Source organism: Gnatocerus cornutus, chromosome 3 (assembly GCF_029298725.1).
Source record: "Gnatocerus cornutus isolate USDA-ARS CGAHR chromosome 3, icGnaCorn1.1, whole genome shotgun sequence".
In the NCBI taxonomy this organism is placed as follows: Eukaryota; Metazoa; Arthropoda; class Insecta; order Coleoptera; family Tenebrionidae; genus Gnatocerus; species Gnatocerus cornutus.
Genome location: NC_142235.1, coordinates 11,948,122 through 11,967,824, shown reverse-complemented (window position 1 = coordinate 11,967,824; position 19,703 = coordinate 11,948,122). Strand labels below are relative to the sequence as shown.

Below are 19,703 nucleotides of genomic sequence, written 5' to 3'. Positions count from 1 at the left end.
GTCTGAATTAAGTAATTGTCAAACCCACGTCTCTGAAAACGCCCAGTTGATTTATCGACATAAATTTCCATTTAATTGTGTGATGTTTTACTTTCTTCTGCATGCAGTGCTACTAACTACAAATTTTAATTATGCTAAAACCAAAATTCCCAGCCGTAGAAGAAGCTCTAATAAAATGAAATTGTTGAAGCTGATTGCAAGTGGAGGAAAATACAGAACACTGAGAAGTATGTCGCGAGCAAATAAAGTTTTATACTTCATAAGCGCATGTACTGTCGTCGTCTTTTACTTTTTATCATCTTAAAACAACAATATCCTCCTTAGCTGCTGGCACCGGAAATTCTACAAACGTGTCTACGGTAGAATTTAAATACATTATATCCTAAGAGTTTCATCGAGTTATAGCCTAGTGTGAAAAATGGGAGTGTTGATAGAAAACAAAGCTATTCTTCCTGTGAAAATCAACTTTTTCTTTTTCGAGTTCTCACAGCTTAATGTTCTCAACTTGAATAATTACCAATTTAAATGATCCATCGAACTCAAGATGTGCCTTGTACTCCTTTGCATTGCTAAGTGATAGATCAAATTAATAAATGCATTACGATACAGCAGTCTCGAATAATTGACTGAGGGAGACTGTCGCCCCTTTTCGTCCTTTTGATAATAATAACAACTTGAAAGGGATGGGACGTCGACACGTGTTTGTCTAGGCGACGCCGCCTTGACGACGGTGTTTTATCTATTGTAACCTTGGAGGCTCGGTCGATAATTGGAGGGATTTTTTATGACATTTTGGGGACTTTTCCAAGTGACAATTTCAGTGCGTGCGGTGTCGGGAAACTTGAACTAAACTAAACACGAACTTAATTTTAAGCAAAACCGAACTTGTGTTTGCTTTAGTCGGATATTTTCCGAGACACAACTTAGAGGTGTTAGAGTTTCGGTTAAGCCTGCGGGAAATTTTCATTTTTAAGGCGGCGATTTACCCAGAGCATTCTAGGTTTGCTGTGTCCTTTCTCTGCTGTAGTCTTTTATAGTGTTACACACACATCCATCCCTTCCACGATATTCAAGGACAGCGTGATGCTTTCGGACAGATCGGCAGTCACTAACCATTTCAGACTCGGCAAACGTAGCGTTTTTAGCATAGCATTTAATTAGTTGGACTACAATTGGAGACAGCGATATAGAAAAAATAATGATAAAAAATAATAATATAAAAATAAAACAAAAAATATAAAAGCAACAACAAACCAATTATTTAATAAAACAAAAAACAAACAAACATAAAATTAGCCGAAATTATTAAAACAAAGGCATTTCTTTGTCGCAACGCGAATTCACAAGCTCGGGTACCAAATTTGTTTAAGTTATGTTCCAATCTACAGTGAAACCTGTATAAAATGGATTTGCAATCCGATGTTTACGTTTAAGCAGTTTTCCGTTTTATACAATTTTTTTGAAAGCATTGACATGTCTGCCGCAAAAAATTTCCAGCCAACAATTTGAAGCTTTCAAATTTTGATTATATTGATTGATTGCTTTGCGATTATAATAGTAGACCTGATACATGTAACTAGTTTAATTACTTCTTCGTTCTTGGTAACACAAATTTTCAGTAATAATTTTTAGTTAAGCTGATTTTAATTTTTTTCATATTTAAATTGAGTTATTAATTGTTAAACACTTAAATTATCGCATTCTTGAACTCGGTGTAACTCTATTTATTCTTTTAAAGTGAACATGTTTTTCGTCCATCCAATCATTGTCCTGAATTCTCGATATCTAAATTTTAATTTAGAAGTAAAATTCTTGTTAGCTATAATAAAAAAAATATAACCGAAAACCTCAGCTGAAGTACAATACGAGGTAAACAATATAAACAAGACAGTCGGCGTGTGACTTGTTTTCTAAACAATTCCCAATTGTTTCTAAGAAAATTTAAAAGAGTAAACAAAAAATTTTCCTTTTAAATATGCAATAGTCCGTTTTTTGGTTTCCGTGTTTGCGTAAATTCTGCTGTTTTTTTAAAGGTTTCAGGTCTTTAAAATAGTCAATTTTGTAAAAATCCAAACAGTTTTACAATAAATATTTAAAATTATAAAATAAGTTATAGTAACAAAGAAAATTTATTGGATCAATTCTTGGTGTTGACAAATTATTAAAATTACAATTTTTTCCCAAACACCAAATTTTTACAAAAAATGCTGACGCGCGTTTAGATAGCAACCATAGGGTAAGTGCTAGAATTAAGTTAATTGGTGCAGATATTAAATTTCTAAAAAGCTGCAAACACCACGGTGTTTTTCCAAATTTTATTAAAGTCAGTGTTTCCAGTAATTGTAAAAATAGTGAGAGAATAATTTCTCTTGCTAAACGGAAGTGGCTTTCTTCAGAAATTCAATATCTGTACTCCAAAAGAAATATGCTTGAAATTCAAGCTTACGAACTTTGGAAAAAACTAACATTAATAATTTAATAATTCTAATCTTAATAATTTAGAATTTCAACACTGGTCTGACTTTCAAAGGAAAATGTTCATTTCAATTGATTGTAAACTAAAAAAGAAGATCTTCTCTCATAAGAAGAAACTTCAAAACCTCAAAACACAAATTTTAAGAAAAAGTTTTCCTATGAAGGCCATTGATATTGTTGAAAATCATTCATCTCAAGTATTTAATGAAAATGAAATCAATTTGCTGAACAAGGGTTTGAAATTTAGTTTGCCACCTGCTGGATCAAATGTCGAGGAAGTTATTGCCGGAATAGAATCATCTATCCACCGGTTTAATGAACCGACTAAGTATTTTGTCAGGGAGGCGTGCAGACAAAAAATTTCTCGTCATTTAACCCAGTCAAAGTGTAGAGTCCAGAATTCAAACCTCCAAATCATCAAATCCTTGAGACAGAAAGATTGTTTTTATGTTAATTAAAGAAAAATCCATTGCCCAAAATGATCAGAGAAGTCACTAACACTTTGAAAAAATGTAACAACCTTATCACCCCTCAGCTTAAGTTTAGATTAAACATTTCCAACCCGGTTGTTCCAAAATTGTATTGTTTGCCAAAAATTCATAAACCGGGGAAGTCAGTGCGACCAATTGTTTCGGCCATTAATGCAAATTTAACCAAAAAGCAGCCTAGCCTTGCAGTCAAAAATTCTCTTGAATTCATCAGTGAAATCAAAAACGAACAGCTGCAAGAGAGTGAATTATTAGTTTCATTCGATGTAAGTTCTCTATTTCCAAGTGTCCCCGTTCCACAAACACTTGTCTGGATGGAAGAACTCCTAGTTGAAAACAATTTCAACCCGGAGATTGTCAAGGAATATATTCAACTCACAGACGTTTGCATGAAGCAAAACATTTTTCAATTTTCCGGGAATTTCTTTTTCCAGCATAAAGGCACGGCAATAGATAATTCATTGTCTCCGTTCATTGCTGGCTTTTTCATGAGCCGCTTTGAAAAGGAACTTGAATCTGAGCTTGAATATTTTCCAAAAATCTGGGTTAGGTATGTGGACGACATTTTTGCCATTTTTGATACAAACAAGTCAAATATTGATGACTTTTTAATCAAAATAAATAACCGTTATCCAACGATAAAATTTACTTGCGAAATAGAGAAAGACGGAAAACTTCCATTTTTAGACACAATTGTAATTAAAAATAAGAACAAATTAGAGTTTGATGTTTATAGGAAGGAAACCAGTACTCTTCGCTACATCACTGCAAACTCCCATCATTGTCCTCAACATAAGATGGCAAATCTAAATTTTCTTGTTTACAGGCTTTTGAATTTTCCATTAAACAAATTCAGATTTACAAAGGAATTAAAATGAATTAAAGATGCTGCCAGGTGTAACGGTTTCGATTCCAACATTGTTGATAAAATTGTTTAAAAATTTAGATTTAAGAAATTGGTCAATGAATGTTCTACTTTTTAGAAAACACCTGAGAAGACTTCTCTTGTCACCATCCTTTACTCACCTTCAGTGACAAAGGGACTGGAAAGAATTTTCCAGGGTTGGGATCTCAAAGTAGTTTTTACTTCGGGTCCAAGCCTCCAAAGTCTTCTAGGAACAACAGAAAAGTCGGGAATTTATGAAATTAAATGTAAAGATTGTGATCAGAAATATATTGGGCAAACAAGAAGGTCAATTTTAAAGAGGTTCAAAGAGCATCAAGCTCATCTCAAATTTGGAAGGTTTGAAAAATCAAGCGTTGCCCAACATGTTTTTGACAATGACCACCACATTGATGAAAGTTGTCTTCGTTTAATTAAAAATGTAAATAATTGTAAATTTCTAGACATCTATGAAAGTCTAGAAATATTTAGGAACAAAAATGTAATAATGAACTCAGACAACGGCCCCATCCCCTCCTCCTCCCTCTACTCGCTTCTACCTGCGCCAAAGGGTGCGCGTCGACAAGTTTTTAGTATATAAGGACGAATTATTTGTTAGTTTTTAGTTTAATCATCGCTCTGATGATGATAGCATTGCTATCGAAACGCGCGTCAGCATTTTTTGTACAAATTTGGTGTTTAGGAAAAAATTGTAATTTTAATAAGTTATAGTAAATACAGACTTAACATAGAAACCGACCTAAGAGCCAAAAATTTGAAAAATTCAAAACTTTCAATCCCTTAATAAATTAAAATTGCAAGGCAAGAAATATGTAACGAATACCGGAAAGAAGGCAAAAGAAGAAAAACTAAGTGGAATGTGCGATGTATTTGTCAAGTGCTGTATGCCCTCGTTCTGAAGAATCCAATCTGTAAATAAAAATTTGCTTCTTATCTAACTGGACTGTGAATGAACCGAACAACAAATAGAAAAACTTGATGTTGTAAATTCGTAGTAAATCATAAATAAAGCCAAGAGACAAATCATTTTTGTTGTTCCTGACACTTTGGCCAATGGTCAACCTTCAACAAAGACATTTTTACATCAAATAATATCTTCAAATTTTGACCCAACGTGAAAGTTACCCTATCACATCTGTTTTAATTTATTCTAATTGTTAAAAGTGTTATAGGTGTATTGTAAATGTGCGCTAGCATTGGCACAATTGAATATGAACAACCAATAAAAATGCAAACAAAATAACTATCTTCAGCAGATTTTACCATTTTTTAAATCTGCCAACAAAGAGTTTTATAAATAATCTTTAAAAAAATTAGTTATTGTTTTTACGATTTTTTAATAAAATTTAATAAAATTATTGATTAATTTGTATTGGTCAATATCTCATTATTTATAACTAATTTCATGGCGCTTAGAACGATTTTTGAATTTCAACGTCAATAATTTTTTCTCATTTGTCAAGAAAACAATATCAATATCAACTCTCAATATCAAACTGCAAGTTTATTAACAAAGCTTAATAAAAAAGTTTTTGCAGTCAGGTTAATGTGACAATGCCTTGTTTAAATAATTTCTCAAAATATGTGACTTGTCACTGAGCCCGTTATTTAGGTATGTCAAGTTTTTAAATTTGAATGGACATCGAGTCGATCTCGAGACAAAATGGGCAAAGAAAAAAAAAGTTAGTCGTTTATTATCGTACAATTTTGTTCTTTTTCCGCACCATCATGGTCACCGAGGGTTGGTTTCAACCTAAAATGTACGCAATGTATCCACAATTTGGGCGATGCAGGCTTCATGTAAATTAGATCCTACATGATTGTAAAAGAATTACCAGTGGAACGAACATGATATTCTTTTTGTTAAAGAATGGTTCTGCGTCGGGACGAAGAGCTTTTCACAAAAAGAATGTTATTTCCTGAGATATTTAGTTCTAAACTTGGTCAAATTTAACGATTTTCAACATTTTTTTTATCATACTGTCATTACTTTTTTTCGAAAAAACTCAACGTCCCGACAGTAATTACTATCTTAACTGCAGTTTCACAAAATTTGAACTGATTTTTTTCACAGACAACGGAGTAACATCGAATTTTGTGAGGCCTGAAAACATACATTTTTCTGGAGGTAAATCGCCGCCTTAAGACTCTTGATAACTCTCACAGTGCTCGAGAGTAATTTTATTTTTCTTGGAATTAAAAAGAACAAATAAACACAATTAGCACCAAAATGGTGGATGCGCCGGGCAATTTTTTTAATTCTTCTTTGTTTCACCCATTCGTACCTTGTCTACGACCATATAAAAGCAACATTCTACATTTTCCCCATTCAGCGTCCACATTTTAATGGGATTAATTATACCTGAAAGCTACCTGATGGCCTATAATAAAGACAATATTTGTTATAGCAGTGTAATATCAGTTATAATGTGTTTCATTAAGCGCCGCCTTTAAGTCCATCCTGTACTCGAAATGTAAATGCATAAAAAGTAATCGAGTTACCTTTCTTGTTTCAGTTGAGAAAAACTCGTCACGAACTCAATCAGAATTTATAATTCACCGATCCAATTAAAGATGTGACGTCGATATCAGAGGACGATAATCAAAAATGGAGAAAGATTATTGCTACGACGCTTACCAAGGAAAAAACTCGTTAAAAAGAGACGCGAAAACGAAAAAAACTTCGTGCAAATGCTTCGGGAAGAGCAAAAAGTCCAAGACTAAAGCCTTCTTCACCGGCTTGGCCACAAACCTCGGAATCTGCATCCTCCTCTTGGGCTACACGCTCATCGGTTCGGTTATTTTCCTCGCGATTGAAGGTGGAGGCACCTTTCAGCATTCCACCACTCAAATTCTGGCAACAACTTCGATGGCTTCGGATGCCAACAAAAAGTTTCTCAACCACAGCGCTGAATTTAAAGCGAAGAATGACGAAGCCAGGGCCAGAACTGTCGAGAACATCTGGGATATTACTGTCAGTTTGAATATTTTATATAGAGATAACTGGACGAGATTGGCCGCCCAAGAAATCACCAGGTTTCAGGATGAATTGCTTAAGTCGTTGGGGGAGGAACTGGCGCAACAGCCGATGCAGGAGAAGAAGACAGGGGGGAGGATCACAGGGGAGAATTACGAGTGGACGTTTGCCAAGGCGTTCTTGTATTCCCTGACGGTGCTGACCACCATCGGTAAGTACAAAATTGCGCCTATTTTTATGCAACCAAAATTACGTGCTTATGTATCATGCGAGAATGAATTTTGGGTTGCATTCATCAAAGAAAGAATTCTTTTGTTTCATCAGTACTGTAATAGATTTAGTTAACTTTAAAAAATTACAACAGTTACTTTCACTTTTGTCAACAGATTTTCCAAATAAAAGCTAACGTTTTGCGCCCTTTTAAATCTTTGATTATTACATTATTTGTGACCCCGACGTTAATCCAGAATAGTGAAAAACCACCGTGTTGGACCATTCGTTGATTTGAAGATCTGAGTTCATCATATCTGCAAGTTGCAACCCGGAAGTTTTCCAAAGCTAAGTTTTCCTTTGATTTTATTTATTAATTTATATTTTTATAATGGAAAATCACTTACGACCACATTATCCTTTTCCCACATTTACTACAGATCTTCCTTTATATTTTCATAATTTAGACAATCATTTTTCTTATTATAATATAATCAATCAAAATGATAAATATAATATTACATTAGCAAATTTACCTCCAGAGGTAAATGACAAAATATCATTGTTTATTTTAATTCGCAATCAACGTCGGAATATTTTTGATTCATTAAAATCGCATTTATATTCTTTATGCAATCAGGATAGTTTTAGCAGAATTGACGATTTAATGAATAAAGTTAAATTTAATGATAATTGTTACGATATGTTAAAAAATATTAGTTTGTTAACCTTTGATATTACAGGGTTTATTTTTTGCTAAATTACCTTCTTATTTAAAACCATATTATTTGACTATGATAGATCAAGTAAAATCTGGTCAAATGACCTTAATGGATTTAGCTGTTCGTTTAGATAAAATTAAAAATTATACAACTACAAATTCGAACGATGGTATTTTTCAACCATCATTTTCTAATTATAATAATCAATATAAAACTCGTTTAATCATAACCAACATCAACCTGAACCATCATTTCCCCAATTATGTTATTTTCATAGCAGATATGGCAATTCTTCATGGAAATGCAACGGATTTCCATGTCCAGCGAATCCAAAAAAACTAGATTCGTGTTTGTTGCATTTTCCCTTAGTGAAACAAACAAAACATTATAAGGGCAATTTAATCAATATTTATGATGAAATTAACGATATACGCTTTGTTGTTGATACTGGTTCTTCTTTCTCAGTTTTACCATCAAATTTTTTTCCTATTTGGAAAAAGAATCATTTTCCAGATGATAATTTAATAACGGCTAATAATACCATCTATTGAAATTTTAGGTTCAATTCAATTAAAAATGAAATTTAATTTTTGTTCTTCAACTCTTTTCTGGGATTTTAAAATAGCAAATATTCAAGTACCAATTTTGAGATATGATGTTCTTTCCCATTTTAATATAACAATTAATTGTAAAACCAAAACTCTTAACTTTCTAAAAATTTTACTAATAAAAATCTTACAACAATCCCACAAAATCAAATTTTCCAATTGAAAGAAATTGATAACCCATTTAAAAAATTATTATTCAAATTTCCTAATTTAATTAAAAACTTTGACATTAACAGACCCTTAAAACATACCACATTTCATAAAATTCAAACTACAGGTCCTCCAATTTCTGCCAAATGTAGAAAAATGAATCCTAAACAACTTTCTTTCTACACATTAAACAACTATTGGATTCAGGAATTATTATACCCGCCAATTCTGCATGGTCCAGTCCTATTCATATGGTTCTTAAACCTGATGGCTCATATAGAATGTGTGGAGATTATCGTGATTTGAATGCAGTAACAGTTCCTGATGTTTATCCTATTCCTTTCATCCAGAACTTCAATCACAAAGTTGCTGGTTCAACTGTGTTTTCAAAATTAGACTTGAAGAAAGCTTTTTTCCAAATTCCAATTTGTGAGAAAGATATTGATAAGACAACAATTTTGACCCCAATTGGAGCCTACATGTACAAGCGCTTGAATTTTGGTTTACGAAACCTTGCTTCTTGGTCTAGATTTATTCAAAAGGTATTAGAAGGGTTGTGTGACTTTGTTTACTTTTACTTAGATGACATTTTAATTTTTAGTAAAAACAAACATGAACATATTCAACATATAGAAACAGTTTTTAAATGCTTAGATGATCATGGGTTACTTTTAAATTTAGACAAGTGTATTTTTGGGAAAACAGAAATTGATTTTCTTGGCCACCATGTTTCAAAAGATGGAATTTCACCTCAATCTGAAAAAATTAAAGCTATTGTAGATTATCCAATTCCACAAACTCTAAAACAATTAAGAAATTTTTTAGGTTTTATTTCATGTTATCACAAGTTTATTCCTCAATGTGCAAATATTTTGAAACCACTTCATAATTTAGTTCTTCCTGGTAAAGCCACATCACAACCTGTTCATTTAAATGATAGTCAAGTTCAAATATTTAATGAAGCTAAAAATGCACTTGCAAAAGTAACATATTTGGCTCACCCAAGAAATAATTCGAAAATTTCAATTGCATGTGATTCCTCCTCAACTTGCATTGCAGGTGTTTTACAACAATTTTATAAAGGACAATGGGAGCCTTTAGCTTTTTACAGTAAATCACTTTCTAGTACGGAACAAAAATATAGTGTTTTTTCGAGAGAATTATTAGCAATTTACTTTAGTATTAAAAAATTTAGATATTGGATTGAAGGTCAAAAGTTTACTATTTTTACAGATCATAAACCTTTTTGTGGTGCCATTAAAAAATCATCTGAAAATTATTTACCTCGTTATTTCAGACATTTAGAATATATTTCTGTTTTTACAACTGATATTCAACATATTAAAGGAGAAACTAATATTCCCGCAGATGTATTAACAAGAATTTGCCTCTGTAATGACTCAATAAACATTGATTTTACTTGCTCAAAATAACGATGATAAACTTAAAACTTTGTTAGAATCCCCAAATTTTGATTTTGTCCAAATAAATATTGAAGATGATTTAATGTTATGGGTAGATAAAAGTAATAATTTGTTAAGACCATACATTCCTCAACAGTTTAGATTTTTAATTTTTGATAAAATTCATAGTTTAGCCAGGCATAAGATCTTCTTAACTTTTAATTTGTAGACGATATCTTTGGTCAAACATGCAAAACGATATAAAAAAATGGCTTAAATCTTGTGATAACTGTCAAAGAAGTAAAATAACAAAACATTCATTTTTACCATTTCAAGCTATTAGAGAACCAGATTGTAGATTTGAACAAATTTATTTAGATATTGTTCACCTTCCTTTTTGTGACGGTTATCAATATGTTTTGGTATTATAGATAGATTTTCAAGGTGGCCAGAAGCAATTCCACTTAAAATTGCGAATGCTGAATCTGTTATATCAGCAATTTCAAATTCTTGGATTTCACGATATGGAGTTCCAAAAATAATTACTACAGATCATAATACAATATTTTTATCGCGTATTTGGGAAGACTTTCTTAATTCATTAGGTGTTAAACATATTAAAAGTAGTATTCAACATCCTCAAAGTCAGGGAATTATTGAAAGGTGGCATAGAACTCTTAAACAAGCAATCAGGTCTTGTGGCATTTCTTTTTGGATTAAAAATGGATTTTGTTAAGTTTAAGATCTTCAATTAATCACGAAATACAAGTTTCTCCTTCAGAAATTTTATATGGATCTGGCTTGAGACTACCATCAGATTTTTTTGAAACTCAGAATTTTAATAGTTATGATATTCCTAATTTTGTTTCACAATTAAAAAAGTTTATGGTTTAAGATTTATATTCTTGTAATCATGTCTTTGTGAGGAATTATTCAAAGTCTATAGGTTTAAAACAAAATTATTTTGGTCCTTCTAAGGTTTTAAAACGTTTTAAGAAATATTTTATTTTAGAAGATTATGGGGTTGATGGTATTGTTTCTTTAGATAGAATGAAACCAGCTTATACTATACAGGATCCGGCAACACTTGTGTCCACCCCCAAAATCGTCTTTAATTTTAAAGTTACAATTTTGAAAATTTGCATACACTCATAGTTGACAAAGCTCTAGAAGCTGACGCAAAAATTTGTTTTTTATCACGGTTTGGTTGGCGTCGCGACGCCTAAGAAGTATAATTTTTAGCAATTTTTGAGTTTTTGCGAAAATATTCGCGAATTCAATTTTTTTTCAACATAACTGTGATACAAACATCTAAGTTTTTATTTTAAATCTAATGCAAATTGTGTTTAAAATTTGCGAAAAAAACGCTGTTTTATCAAGTTAGTTTTCAAAATTATGACAGCGCAGCGGCAAACTACGTTTACACCAAAATTTCACAAGTCACTTCATGCACTCTTATAAAGGTTAATTTTAATTAACACGGGCATGTTGCACTTTATGGACCCCAGAAAACGTTAATTAACATCGACAAAACGACAATTTCACGAAGTAAGACTTTAGTTACAATCTAAAGCGAGCCAAAGGATAGATGTCATTAGTGACACAAGATGTTGACAGATGGGTGTAAACGTAGTTCCCAATTTTGACGTAATGAAATTGGAAACTAACTTGATAAAACTGCATTTTTTTCTCAAATTTTGAAGACAATTTACATTGAATCTAAAATAACAACTAAGATATTTTTAACACATTAATATTGAAAAAAAATAAATTAGGGGTTGATATTACAAACCCTCACAATTAACCAAAAATTACATTTTTAAGGCGTCGCGACGCCAAAGCTATCAGTGATAAAAAACAAATTTTTCCGTCAGCTTCTAGAGCTTTGTCAACTGTGAGCGTATGCAAATTTTCAAAATTTTATCTTTAAAATTAAAGACGATTTTGCGGGTGGACACAAGTGTTGCCGGACCCTGTATAAAACTACGACACAAAACACATGATAAAAGTAATCGAATAGTACACCTTCTAATATTTCTCGAATGTTACCATTGTTATCTGTTGTTAATGTTGTTGCTCAGAAAATTTTATAAAAATCACGTTAGATTGAAAAGAAAGGTGGTTTTTGTAGCTGAAATACACGTTCTTCTTTCATTAACCGCAGATATGATTCTGTTTCAAATATTAACAGTTTATGTGTGTTTAAGCTTTTCCACCTAATAACAACAAAAATGTTCAAAAATTTTTTTAAAGAGGGGGGCAAATGTAATAGATTTAGTTAACTTTGAAATATTACCATAGTTACTTTCACTTTTGTCAATAGATTTTCCAAATAAAAGCTAACAGTTTGCGCCCTTTTAAATCTTTGATTATTACAGTACGGAAAACTTCGATTTGTCCCAAAAATAAAAAATTCAAATCCCGTGCCCGCCGTGTTTATTTGAACGTTAGAAAGTTGGTTTTCTTAAAAATTCATTATTATTGTAGCATGAATCTTACATGAATTCATCTTTCCGTGTAAATATTTTCCCAGTGGATAAAATCTCCGTTGATGGATATTTTTTTAATGAATTCACTGAGCGTTGCCTTTTGACAGTTTGTCTATAGAACGTCGTTGTCGCTTCATTAATCAACATTCTGACAGCTTATTAGTGTAATATCATCGTTCCGATTGAATTTTCTTGTAGAAATGTAAAACTCCCCTTCGACACGTTAAGAAAACTTTGCGAATATATTGGATTCCTGTATACTCGCTTCCGGAATTTCGCCCTCTGTCAATCAATAACTTCCATTTGCAAGTGCACATACTCGTCGCCGAAAACATTCAGTAAATTCTAATAATATCGGACATTCCTAGCGAATCTCGGAAATTCGCAAATATTTTTCATTTAAACGTCCCATCCGGAAGAAAAACACGTCCGGAATTCTTACTTCCGGATTAAATCAACATGACCATTTACATACACGACCGGAAAAAAATTACAACGCTCTCATAAATCCGCCGATCTATGGAGGAATTTCTGTTTTGTTTTCTCGGGATTTGCGAAAAAAATTCACAGATAAATCGAAGCGACGATGAAATAGTACGTCGTTTGGGAATTTAAAATTCATGTCGCGATGCTCTACAAGCAACGTGCGCTTTAATATTACAGCGACATCTTCTTGTTTGCACGTAAACAATGTGAAAATTGTTATTAGACGTAATTGGAGTGGGATGGGAGGAAATTCAATTTCTTGCCCGGCGCATCCACCAGTTTTGGTGCCAAAATAATTGCTTTTCTAACGTTATTTCGTCAGCTTCGAGTTTTCTTAATTCTATGGATTTTTGAACAATTTCTTGATTGCGGCAAACGTTGAGAGCATTTTAAAAAATTCCAGTTTTCTTAATTCTGTAGATATTGGGCTAATTTCTCATTTCTGCCTTTAAATAAACTTAAAATACAAGAAATTAGCCAAACTTGATCAGATTAAAAGATTAGCGCACACAATATTTTTTAAAATTGCTAAAAGATAAAAACACAAATAAGAAAACAAACAAGTTCCTCATTTTGGAAATAATTTTATAAATAGTTTTCTTACTTTTGTTTATATTTGGCCAATTTTTTATTTCTGGCTAAAAACAAATTTACGAAAAACTGCACAACTTATTTAATTTTAAAGATATAGTACAAGTAAGAAGCTTCAGCTTAAAGTGTGGCACATTCAAAAAATTTTAAAAACTCTAGTTTTCTTAATTCTGGAGATTTTTGAGATTTTTTTTCAATTATGTATTTAATCAAACTACAATTTACAATAAATTAAGTCAAACCTAATTTAACAATTCAAGACAAGTTAGATGCTTTAATAAAAGATCTGCCAAAATCAAAATTTTTGAAAAATTTAATTTTTTAGATGTGGTGGATATTTGAAAAAGCCCTTGTGTATACATTAAAACAGACTATATATTTAAGAAAGAAATTTAAACTTGATCAAATTGAAAGAGTTTGTACAAGTTAGACACTTCAATACAAATTCAAAATTTTCAAAAATATCTATTTTTTTTAATTCTGTTAATTTTTGAACATTTTCTCGTTTCTGTTTTTAAACATACTAAATATACAAGAAATTAACCTAAACCTGATTAAACTGAACAATTTAACTAAGTTAGACGCTTCAATAAAAAATTTATCGCATTCAAAATTTTTGAAAAACTATATTTTTTTTTAATTTCATAGATATTTAGCTAATGCTTAAATAACCTAAACGTACAAAAAATTAACCTAACTTGATCAAATTGAAAAATTAACAATTTCGCTATTTTGACATTTTTTTGTTTTCATAGTCAAAACAAAGAATTGTCTAAATTCAATTAAACTCATGCTTTTTAGAAAAATCTACCGCTAATCGGGATTTTGTTAAATTTTTAAAAAATTCTAGTTATTTTCTACTTAAATAGGTACTGTGGATATTTGCCCAAATTCCCGTTTCTATTTTTAAACACGCTAAATACTCAAAAAATTAGCCAAATTTACAAAAATTAAAAATTTAGGCACAAGTTAGAAGCGAGGGCGAATAGAAAAACTAGCCCGTTCCACAGTTAAAAAGCAATTTTTAAAATTCTAGTCTTCTTAGGTACTTCTGTGGATATTTGAGCAATTCTTTAGTGCTGATTTTAAACAAGTTAATTCTACGAAAAACTGTTTAACTTGCTAACATTGAAAGAATGCAGCAGAATAAAAGCTTTAATTAAAAATATAGCGCATTCAATTTTTTTTAACAATTGGGCTATTTCCTCGTTCTCGTTTTTAATTGAACTAAACAAACAATAAATTAAACCGAACTTGATCAAATTGTAAAATTTAGCACAAATTAGAAAAAAATTTGACGCATTAAAATTTTTTGAAAAACTCTAGTTTTCTTAATTCTGTGAATATTTGGGCAATTCTTTAATTGTGTTTAATTTTATTAGATATACAAGAAATTCACCCTGATTTAATCAAATTGAAAACTTTAGAACAAGAAGACGCTTCAAACAAAGTTTTGCAGAATTCAAAATTTTTGAAAAAATTTTTCTTTATTAATTCTGGGAATTTTTGGCCATTTTTTTTGTTTCTGTTTTTAATCACACTAAATATACAATAAATTAAGCCAAACCTAATTAAAGTTAACAATTCAACACAAGTTAGATGCTTTAATAAAAGATCTGCCGAATTCAAAATTTTTGAAAATTTCTATTTTTTAGATTTTGTGGATATTTGAAGAAGCTCTTGTGTATACATTAAAACAGACTAAATATATAATAAATTAGTTTAAACTTGATCAAATTGAAAGAGTTAGTACACATTACACACTTCAATACAATATTTTGCGCATTCAAAATTTTCAGAAATATCTAATTTTTTTAATTCTGTTAATTTTTAACTATTTTCTGTTTTTAAACATACTAAATATACAAGAACTGAACCTGAACCTAATGAAACTGAACAATTTAACCTAGTTAGACGCATCAATAAAAAATCCTCCGCATTCAAAAATTTTGAAAAACTATTTTTTTTTAATTCTATAGATATTTGGCAAATGCTCATTTTTGTCTTTAAATAAACTAAACGTACAAAAAATTAACCGAACTTGATCAAATTAAAAAATTAACAATTTTGCTATTTTGACATTTTTCTGCTTTTATAGTCAAAACAAAAAATTGTCTAAATTCAATTAAACTCATGTTTTTTACAAAAATCTACTGCTATTCGAAATTTTGTTCAATTTTCAGAAAATTCTTCTTATTTTATATCGAGTACTGTGAATATTTTCGCAAATTCTCGTTTCTACTTTTAAACATGCTAAATATTAAAAAAAATTGCCAAATTTAAACAAAATAAAATTTTTAGCATAAGTTAGAAGCGGGCGCGAATAGAAAAACTAGCCCGTACCACAGTTTAGAAGCAATTTTTAAAAATCTAGTCTTCTTAGGTACTTGTGTGGATTTTTGGGCAATCTTTTAATGCTGGTTTTAATTAAGTTAATTTTACGCAAAACTGTTTAAACTTGTTCACATTGAAAAATATAGCGGAAGTTAGAAGCTTTAATTAAAAATATAGCGCTTTCATTTTTTTTAACTCAAGTTTTCTTAATTTTGTAGATTTTGGGCCATTTTTTCGTTTTCGTTTTTAATTGAATTAAACAAACAATAAATTAAACCAAACTTGATAAAATTGGACAATTTAGCACAAGTTAGAAATAGATTTGACGCATTACAAATTTTTGAAAAACTCTAGTTTTCTTAATTCTGTGAATATTTGGTGTGAATATTTGGGCAATTCTTTAATTCTGTGTTTAATAGGATTAGATATACAACAAATTAACCTTGATTTAATCAAATTGAAAACTTTAGCACAAGTAGACGCTTCAAACAAAGTTTTGCAGAATTCAAAATTTTTGAAAAATTTTTGCTTCATTAATTCTGGGAATTTTTGGCTATTTTTTATTTCTGTATTTAATCACACTAAATATACAATAAATTAAACCAAACCTAATTAAATTTAACAATTCAGCACAAGTTAGATGCTTTAATTAAAGATCTGCCGAATTCAAAATTTTCAGAAATATCAAATTTTTTTAATTCTGTTAATTTTTAGCTATTTTCTGTTTTTAAACATACTAAATATACAAGAAATGAACCTGAACCTGATCAAACTGAACAATTTAACAAGTTAGACGCATCAATAAAAAATCTATTGCATTCAAAATTTTTGAAAAACTATATATTTTTTTAATTTTATAGATATTTGGCTAATGCTCATTTTTGTCTTTAAATAAGCTAAACGTACAAAAAATTAACCTAACTTGATCAAATTGAAAAATTAATAATTTCCCTATTTTGACATTTTTCTGTTTTTATAGTCAAAACAAAGAATTGTCTAAATTCAATTAAACTCAAGCTTTTTACGAAAATCTAGCGCTATTCGAAATTTTGTTAAATTTTCCGAAAATTCTAGTTATTTTCTACCTAAATAGGTACTGTGGATATTTGCCCAAATTCCCGTTTCTATTTTTAAACACGCTAAATACTCAAAAAATTAGCCAAATTTACAAAAATTAAAAATTTTAGCACAAGTTTGAAAAGAGCGCGAATAGAAAAACTAGCCCGTTCCACAGTTAAAAAGCAATTTTTAAAATTCTAGTCTTCTTAGGTATTTCTGTGGATATTTGGGCAATTATTTAGTGCTGGTTTTAATCAAGTTAATTCTACGAAAAACTGTTCAACTTGTTAACATTAAAAAATATAGCAGAAGTTAGAAGCTTTAATTAAAAATATGGCGCATTCAATATATTTTTTTTAAAACTCTAGTTTTCTTAATTTTGTAGATTTTGGGCCATTTCCTCGTTTTCGTTGTTTATTAAACTAAACAAACAATAAATTAATCCAAACTTTTGGAAATTGGAATATTTAGCATAAGTTAAAAAAAGATTTGACGCCTTCAAAAATTTTGAAATACTCTAGTTTTCTTAATTCTGTGAATATTTGGGCAATTCTTTAATTCTGTGTTTAATCGGATTAGATATACAAGAAATTAACTCTGATTTAATCAAATTGAAAACTTTAGCACAAGTAGACGCTTCAAACAAAGTTTTGCAGAATTCAAAATTTTTGAAAAATTTTTGCTTCATTAATTCTGGGGATTTTTGCCCATTTTTTTGTTTCTGCATTTAATCACACTAAATATACATTAAATTAAGCTAAACCTGATCAAATTTAACAATTCAACAAGTTAGCGCCTTAATAAAAGATCTGGCACATTCAAAATTTTTGAAAAATTCTAGTTTTCTTAATTTTGGGAATATTTGAGAAAGCCCTTATGGCTACCTTAAAACAGGCTAATGTTTTTATAAATTGACCAAACTTAACCAAATTGAAAGATCAGGAAAAGCTACACGATTCAATAAAAGATCCGACGCATTCAAAATTTTTGAAAAATTCTAGATTTCTTAATTCTGTTTTGACATTTCCTCAATTTTGTAGTTAAAACAAAAAACTGCCTAATTATCTTAATTAAATTGAAGCTTCTAAGACAAATTAGAAGCTACTATTAGAGATCTGCCGCAATTAAGATTTTGTATAATTTTTAAAAATTTTAGTTGCTTTAGTTCTGCGGATATTTGAAAGAAATTAAACTTAACTTAATCAAATTGAAAAATTAAGCTCAAGTTAGACGCATCAATAATACGTTTTTTATTCAATTTTTTTTTATTTGATGGCTTTTTTGACAATTCATCGATTTTGATGTAAAACAAATCAGTTAAATAAAGAATTGTCTAATCTCGATCAAATTTAAGTTTTTAACACAAACTAGAACGTACGATAAAAGATCTGTTTTAACCAAAACATTGCATAATTTAAAAAAAGTTGTATTTGCTATAACACTAACACTATAGATATTTGCCCAATTTTTGATTTTTGTCTTTCAACAAATTAAGTGAGTAAGAAATTAGCCACGTTTAATAAAATAAAAAAAAGTGGCACAAGTTAAAAGCATTGGCGCGTTCAACATTTTAGAAACAATTTTTAAACATCCTGTTTTTTGAATTCTGTAGATATTTTGACAATTTTGCCTTTAAACAGACCAAGATCCAATTTACAGAAGCTAAATTTAATTATTCATTCAGTTTAAATATGAAACGCCATTGACAAATTTATCACTTATAGAGCCAGCCAGTTTACAGGTAAATATTTAATTTCAATTAAATGCTTAACATCATGTTAAAGTTTTTCCGCCAATCAAATGTAACCAGACTTCAAATTAGTTGCGAGATTTACTTAATTTCAATTAAATTATTGTGTAAACCCGTAAGCTTTATTTTTAAATATTCTAGTTTTGTTAATTCTGTAGATATATGGATTATACCAGGTTTTTGTTTTTAAACAAGCTAAAAATGCAAGAAATTAGCCAAATTTAATCAAATTAAAAATTCTCAAGTTTAAGTCTCAAGTTAAAAACGTCAATAAAAAAATAGCACGTTAAAAATGTTGGCAGCAATTTAATTTTGCTAATTTGTTAAATATTGGGACAAAACGTATGGTTTGGACTAAGGCCCAGTTCACAGAAGCTAAATTAAATTTTTACTATAATATAAAAGAATATAGAATTGATAAAATTGACAAATTTAACACAACTTAGAAGTTTCTAGTTTTCTTAATTCTGTAAGTTTTTAGACAATTGTGCATTTATGTTTTTAAATAGATCACATTTATGACAAAATGCCACATTTATTATTCAGGAACTCAGAAACAGGACCTCGCTTACTTTACCGCGATATCTGGCCCGGCGCCTCCACCACTCCAGAATTTCCTTCTCTTATCAAGATTCAAAGAAGTTACCACAAATCTCCCGGTGTATTTAACAAAAGTAATGATAACTGCATTACCGACTAAGTACTCACTGCAGTGTTACCGCAGCTTAGTACAATAGAACCCCCGACTATATGCAATTAGCCGTGATAACGAACGAGTCACTATGAACTTGTCTGTTTATCTTTAACATTTGAACTTAAGATGCTCTTCATAAAGCTCCGAGATAATAAAACGCTTGTTAAAAATTCCAGCGCTCCGGTCCCGTATGCGCCGTTTTATCAATAAAACAGCCATAATGCAATCATCCATTGTGCCGGTGGCACAGAGATAATCACATTTTACCACAATTTACGTGTCATAGATACGTTTGTTCGAGCCGCCACGAACACAAATCATCGCGCAAATCACTTCAGTCGCAACTAAAAATTAAATGGTCGG

General features: G+C 30.4%; 1 protein-coding gene across 1 annotated transcript in view; it reads left to right on the top strand.

Annotated features, from left to right (window-relative positions):
* LOC148176949 (potassium channel subfamily K member 18) overlaps positions 1-19,703 on the top strand; it is a 236,832-nt gene that overhangs the window by 180,746 nt on the left and 36,383 nt on the right. Inside the window, exon 5 of the mRNA XM_088032666.1 lies at positions 6,384-7,055. Coding sequence (XP_087888792.1) covers positions 6,476-7,055 — 580 coding nt within the window. The 5' untranslated portion in view covers positions 6,384-6,475. The remainder of the gene's footprint in view (positions 1-6,383; positions 7,056-19,703) is intronic.